The sequence below is a fragment of the Eurosta solidaginis genome, chromosome 1 (assembly GCF_040869045.1).
Source record: "Eurosta solidaginis isolate ZX-2024a chromosome 1, ASM4086904v1, whole genome shotgun sequence".
Classification (NCBI taxonomy): Eukaryota; Metazoa; Arthropoda; class Insecta; order Diptera; family Tephritidae; genus Eurosta; species Eurosta solidaginis.
Genome location: NC_090319.1, coordinates 269,801,342 through 269,808,903, shown reverse-complemented (window position 1 = coordinate 269,808,903; position 7,562 = coordinate 269,801,342). Strand labels below are relative to the sequence as shown.

The following is a 7,562-nucleotide window of genomic DNA, read 5'->3' as shown; positions in this document are numbered from 1 at the left end:
AGCCATAGGAATTTGGTGATATGCTCTAACTAAGTCTAATTTCGAAAATATATTTTTATTACGAAGATTCATATTAAAATCTTGTATGTGTGGTAAAGGATAACGATCCGGCACAGTTACAATATTTAATCTCCTAAAATCACCGTAAGGACGCCAGTCATTCAACTCTTTTTTAGGTACTAAGTGAAGTGGAGATGCTACTGAAGAATTTGAAGATCGACAAATGCCTGTTTTAACTAAAAAATCAAATTCCGTTTTAGCGACTTTGTATTTTATCGGATCTAAGCGTCTGGGCTTAGAAAATGGAAGACTACCTTCTGTTACAAGTCGATGTACTGTTGTATGTTTAACAGGTTTCGTATAATCTGGTTCTGCAAAAAGTGACGGAAACTCTCTTAATAATTTCGTAAATTTATTATCAACCGCAAATAACTTTGGTAAAGGAATGTCACAAAAAGAAGAAATGGTATTGACCGAAAGATTTGTTAAGGGATCCACTAATCGCTTATGTTTCATATCAATAATGAGACCATATTTACAAAGAAAGTCTGCTCCAATTATTGGCTTAGCTATATCCGCTATCAAAAATGTAAAGGGAAATTCACGTCTTAAACCTAAATTTACGTTTAAAAGCCTTTTCCCATATGTGGAAATTGTTGAACTATTAGCTGCTGTAAGAATTATATCTGTACGTTTCGTATGTGGAAATTTACACAATGGTAACACTGAAATTTCTGCTCCACTATCGATCAAAAAATTTAGTTTATTATCTTTATCAAAAATGAACAAGCGACGAGTTGAAAATTCCAAATTACCGTTGTTCGTCGCTGCAACAACGGTTGAATTTAGTTTGTTGAATCTTTATTTTTATTATAAGAACACGGTTGTTCACAATTTCGGGCATTACTTCCAAACTTGTAGTGAAATCTACACATCCAATTTGGATTATCACGCGAATTGGAACAACGTCTAAATGAATTTCTAAAATAATTTCTGGAATTCGACCGTGATCTAGATTGATTTTGATAAACTTGAGTTTTTATTTCAGATAATTCTAAAGAAAGTTTTTGAAAATTTTCAAACATCAAAGAAGTAGTTTTTACCAAATTTTCAACCACATAATTTTGCGCTACTGAATTCGAAACCGAGTTAACCGAATATACTTCATTTTTATTTATGACTTCCCAAATATTATCAGCGAGTTTTGTCAATTCATTTATATTAGTTGAATTGGAACTAGCAAAAATCGCACTTAAATTTTTGGGAAGTTTTCTTATCCAAATCTTTTTAAGAATATTTTCACTGAAATTTGAACCGGCAAGTAAAATCAATGATCTATAAAATTCTGAGGGTTTACGATCTCCCATCTCAGAATCACTAAAAATTTTATCTAGCTTTGAACTTTCACTTAATGAATGCCTTTCTATTAAGATTTTCTTAAGCTCAGAAAACTTATTAACTTGGGGGGGATTTTGAATAAAATCTAACACCGTTAAAATTACTTCCTGTGGAAGTGCGGTAATAATATGTTCATATTTTGTGTTTTCTTGCGTTATAATTTTAGTGCTAAATTGTGTTTCAGCATGTATAAACCACGCTTCTGGACAACTAGTCCAAAATTGTGGAAGTTTGACTGATGTTGCTGAAATTTCGTTTTGATTGTAATTATCATAGGGATTTGTATTACTTTGTTGAGAAGTGTTATTTGGTATATTTATTAATGAATCATTTGAATTATTAGAAAGTGTAGGTGCTTGTGTATTCTGTTGTGGTGAACGAAACATTTTATATATGTATATGTATATTGAATTAGTCAAAGAGGGAGTTTACAATTTAAATGTTTAGCCCTACAAATTAACTGGGTTAAAAGAAAGAACAAAACAAAAATAAATAAATAAAATTGTATCAAAAATTTTAATGATATGCAAATTGAACTTTCCTATTTACGCAAGACAAAGTATCTAAGGTACATTTTCAAATGATCTAATTATATATAGATTGGCAATTATCTCCGAAAATTCACTTAATTTTCAGACGACTGAATTTAAACCATATTTAAATGTCCACCACTGATTATTTAAATACGAATAGAACAACCCTGCCTTCTATTGGATTATCAAATCACCAAACTAATGCTAATGAACAAAATACACTATTTATGTGTGACGTCCACGGAAATATAAACGAAAAAGAACGCATGTTATGTTGATTTGCACATCACTGTATATGCAATAAAATAAAATGTCTTTATGACATATACACATATAAATAAGTTATAAAACCATCAATATATATACCAATACATTTGGTTTATAATGAATGAATTCTCCACGTGTAATCAAATTTATTAATATTAATCACTCACTTTTTCGTCACCAGTATTTGTATATTACCCAACATTTTCGGTTATCCTTCTATACACTGGTAATTCTTTATAAATTGTCACAGTTCGTATGAAGCATTCAAATAAGTGTTGTTGTATTTACGGGTAGACACTTATTCATAGACTTTAGTATTGACATTATTATTTAAATTTCGAGGATAATGAATCGTTAACAAAGTTGATTGTTGAGATAGATCAGATCTCCCTGGGATAGATAGTTGCCTTTAGTTCCGCTATTGGTGTAGTTGTTGTCCTGTCTGTTTTAATATAACCAACCCTTAGCAATAAGTGTGTTGATGGTGATGGCGTAAGTTGTAAGACACAATTTATTTGAAACTGCAAACAGAACTGCACACTTTCTCTTGTTTTTTTTAAAATTCGATTCTGATGATAGTTTATTCTTATTTTGCCATTTAGTTTATTTACGCGACTTCTATGTTGTCCATTAGTGACCTCTTCATTTAGCTTGATTATGTTCTGGTGGTCTTACTGCTCGTCAATCTCGTATATGTTGGCAGAGATCGCCAATTGTAGTTATCCAGTTAAGTAAGATAGAAGTTGGTTTTATTTTAAATTATTTTATTACCAAAACTAACGTATGATTTCTAACAACACAAAAATAGAATCATTTTCAAACCAGAAAATTTTTGAAAAAACAGCAAAATCAAAACTGAAAATTCAATATTTTTTTACATTTACAATAACAAAATTTTTAAGTAATAAATATTAAAGTAGAATAAATATAACTTAGTATAAACAATAAACAAATATAAGAACCCTATAGCCTCCTTCGATATTTCCTGTCGGTTCATGAAACTGAGCCATACATCAGCACAGTTGTAATAAGCGACATAGGGAGCGTGGTTTTTGTTCTTCAAGAGCTCTCTCACTTTTTCAATTGCCTACTCAGTCCAAAGTAGCACTTGTTGGCTGTTCGCGGTTTGAATTATAAGCAGAAATTGGTTGTGCTGTTAATGCGCTGAACTGATGGACAAAGTCCCCCACAAACTCGAATTTACAACCTTCAACAATGATGTGGCTGCCAAGTCGCGAATGCCCCGATTATTTAACAGCATGAACTTCGCCTTGTCCCTCACTTACCGCAAGACCCACTTTTTTGCCTCTATATAAGATTGTGCAATCATGGTTTACTTCTGCTGCTAGAAAAAGAAATGGCACGAAAGGGAATCTCTTTGTCTGAAGGCTCGTAGAGGTCCTCCCCACTGATTTAAGAAATTGTGTAGCGCAACTCTTTCAAAGGGTTGCCAGCGCAATTTGTAGCTTCTTGAGCCTGATTGTCAACCTTACCTGCCTGTTGTGAATCTTTTTATTTAAGAAGTGAGGCTCTGACGATGATAGTGCTTGTTACCGGTACGTATCGGATCTATATCCGGCAAAGGACCATCAACATCGATAACACTCTCCAAAGCCTTCGGGAATTGTCTTTATTGGTATAACAACAACAACAAGTCCTTTCCAATCCTTATGCTTACGGCACTGGTGTTCTTACTCAAAGTCATTTGGCAGAGCCTGATTAACTTTTGTGATCTAAATGTCAAAGGCTGATTTGAAGGCGACAAAAATATGTTAAGTGTGGATTCTCTTATCGTGCGTCTTCTCCATGATCTGGGCCATCGTTGATAGTAGACTTACTAGGTCTGAAGCCGCACTGACATAGAACCTTATCTGCGATATTAAACAAGAAAGAGGCAAATAATAAAGGCTATCTACGAGAAGTCATTGCTTGCTGAAAATGGCGCTTACAACATTTTTCGCGATTACCCTTCAATTATTATTTACTAATTTTGTTTTATTATTTTTATTTCAAAATTGATAGATACGATAGATATATGTACGTATGTCTGCAGCATCATGCTCACTAAATTACAGATATTGTTATATAAGCTATCTCAATGTTATATACATACTTTATTTGATTTTTAAAAAATTTTTTGTAAAACCGTTAACAACGATTTCCCACAATAGATGCCCTTTCGTATATCCTTTTACTTGAACTGCAAAAGTAACATTTGGTAAAGACTGTGGCGGTTCCCATGACACGTCGAACTGTTCAAGTTTATAAGTAGTATGCTAAGACATTAAAAAAATAAAATTAAATTGGAAAGATAAATAAAATATTGATTTTCTAAATGTTGTATATAAATATGTAGATATGCATACATAACTCTCCTTAGACAAATTAAAAAAAAAAACTAACTTTGAATTTAAGCTTAGTATTGAAGTCTAAAGGAAATGCTCAAATTAATTTACTTACTCTACTTTTTGTTTTAAAGAAGGTGGTTTTGATACAAGGAAAATATCATGAGTTGTTTCAAGATACTCAAAAGTCGATTGCAGGATTACCTAACTTCGTACTGAAATTTGTGTACAACCACGAAACCGACAAGTATGAAAGAACCCTGTGCGAGTTAACGATAAGTTGGTGTCAAGCAAGTCAAATAAACTGATGCGCATTGTTGTTTATAATTTATTTGTCTATGGCGATGGCCAAAAGGAAGTCTGAATTGATAAGCCCTGCACGGCATGATAACCAAAAAGGAGTTATCTAACTTTTTTGCCGTTAACTAAAAGTGGTTGTGTGATGGTAGCGTGCTCCGCCTACCACACCGTATGCCCTGGGTTCACACCCCGGGCAAAGCAACATCAAAATTTTAGAAATAAGGTTTTTCAATTAGAACAAAATTTTTCTAAGCGGGGTCGCCCCTCGGCAGTGTTTGGCAAACGCTCCGAGTGTATTTCTGCCATGAAGAGCTCTCAGTGAAAATTCATCTGCCTTGCAGATGCCGTTCGGAGTCGGCATAAAACATGTAGGTCCCGTCCGGCCAATTTGTAGGGAAAATCAAGAGGAGCACGATGCAAATTGGAAGAGAAGCTCGGCCTAAAATCTCTCCGAAGGTTATCGCGCCTTACATTTTTTATTATAAAAGTGAATTAGTTCGAAATGTGGCAACTCTGCCATCCCGAGTAGCTGGAGCTTTAACCGCGCTAGGGACACGAACACAGAAGGTGTTGAACCATTTCTTCCCGCAGCTCGCACTTCAGTTGTTGCTGACGACGTCTATCCTACAATCATGTGACGGCAGAAGGCAGTGTCCAGTTAGCATGCCCATCGTGAGGCATAAGTCTTCCCTATTTGAAGATATGCGAAACTTGGTGAGTCTAACGTCGTAGGATTTGTACATGATCTTCGCAATTTTCCAGCAGCAAGTCACTGTACACGCCGTTCCTGCTTGATAGATAGTATGCAACTCCTGTCTCATTTCGATTACTCAAAAACGGATTGGGACAAGCACCATCTATCCAGCGAGTACTGCATCCTTCTTTGCCAACCCATTGGCCTTCTGTTGTTGTGTTTGTTGTTGCAGTGCTTCGCCCCATCCAATAGGTGCGACCGATCACAAATTGTCATCAATATCCTCTAATGGGAGTCCAAGGAAACTAGCTGTTTCAACAGGGGTGGACCATAATGTGAAGGGTGTTAGAGGCGTTGGTTCCACACTACAATTAAAGAGATGGTTGGTGTCATGTGGGGACACATTTTGTATGTCGGCGTTGATTCTGGATAGGTAAGAGTTTAACCTGTTACAATATCCAGATCGAAGTTGAGCTAGAGTGACTAGCGTTTCCCTGGGGAGAGTGCGTTCCTTTTCCGCAAGTTTTGGGTACTGTTCTTTGAGAACTGGATTCACCGGGCAATTCCTGGCATAAAGGTCCGACGCCTGTTTGTGGAGTTCACTGAGGACCTGCTTGTGTTTTTTTGCTTCATACGGCTGAGTTCTCAGGTGTCGTAATTTCTCATAATGCTTACTGAGATGACTCCTTAAGCGGTGTTGGCTCATCAATAAGATGTCTGTTGGGATGCCCAGGTTTCTGGGTATTCAACAGGAACTGTTTGGTTAGCATCACGTTTCTCTCCCCGAGGGAGAGTATTCTCTCCTCATTATGTAGATGGTGTTTTGGGGACATAAGAAGATAGCCCGGGGAGGGTCTGAGAGCAGTATTTTGGCGGGCCTGTAGCTTCTTCCAGTGGGTAGTTTTTAAGCTTGGCGACCATATAGGGGACGCGACGCATGCAATCGGCTGGCCAATTGCTTTGTAATTGGTAATGAGCGTTTCTTTGTATTTTCCCCAAGTACTGCCAGCAAGAGATTTGAGGTAGCGTAGTGCCATCGACGGGGATGTTCAAAATGGTCGACATTTGGGACGTCTATGTTGTAAATAAGGTCGCAGAGGATTTAGTCGGTGATAATGCCAGGTTCCGCGAGGCGAAAAAACTGGAGAGATCAGGGAGATAGCTGTTTATTTTGTTACAAACTCATCGATATGGCCTGGGCCTGTGGCCATTATTGTGCAGTCATCGACGTAGGAAACGATAGTAACTCCTTTTGGTGGCGAAGGTAGCTTTGATATGTAGAAGTTAAACAAAAGTGGGGATAGGACAACACCCTGTGGCACCCCTTGTTTAATTCTTCTTGGTTTTGATGTTTTGATTGTAAATTGCGCCGATGCCTGCCGACCCCCAGATAATTTGCGGTCTACCTTTTAAGACATGGTGGAAGGTTAGACCCTCCCAGGTCTTGCAGCAACATGCTATGGTCGACCGTATCAAAAGCTTTTGATAGGTCTAGCGCAACGAGTACTGTTCTATGGTGGGAGTTTTGATTTAAACCGCAATTTATCTGGGTGCTAATGGCATTTAGCGCGGTGGTAGTGCTGTGTAGTTTTCTAAAGCCATGCTGATGGGAGGCTAGCGGGAAATTTGCTTGAAATGGGGCAGTAAAATGGCTTCAAGCGTCTTAGCTACAGGCGATAGGAGAGATATCGGGCGATACGACTCTCCTACGTTAGCTGGTTTCCCAGGCTTTAGTAGCGGGACCACCTTGGCCATTTTCCATTTTTCGGGAATGACAAAGGTGAAAGAGACAGGTTGAAGACATGTGCTAAATATTTGAAACCCTCTTTCCCTAGGCTTTTAAGCATCGGCATGGCTATTCCGTCAATGACTTTGCGGAAAGCACGCTCCCATGGGTAAGCATTAGTCGGGATAGGGAGGGCAGCAAAGCAGTTGTCTGTAAAGGATTTGTATTTATCCCACTTTCCCTTTTTAAAGTTTATGAAAGTGCGTTTTTCTGTGACGATGAAGTCGGCGGTACGCTCG

The 7,562-nt window shown here is 37.3% G+C and overlaps 1 protein-coding gene across 3 annotated transcripts in view; it reads right to left on the bottom strand.

The window, feature by feature from the left end:
• Window positions 1-4,249: 4,249 nt before the first annotated feature.
• Window positions 4,250-7,562, bottom strand: part of LOC137242990 (uncharacterized) — a 217,055-nt gene continuing 213,742 nt past the window's right edge. For all 3 annotated transcript variants that reach the window (XM_067770205.1, XM_067770204.1, XM_067770203.1), the window contains exon 4: window positions 4,250-4,474. In XM_067770205.1, coding sequence (XP_067626306.1) covers window positions 4,313-4,474 — 162 coding nt within the window. In that variant the 3' untranslated portion in view covers window positions 4,250-4,312. The remainder of the gene's footprint in view (window positions 4,475-7,562) is intronic.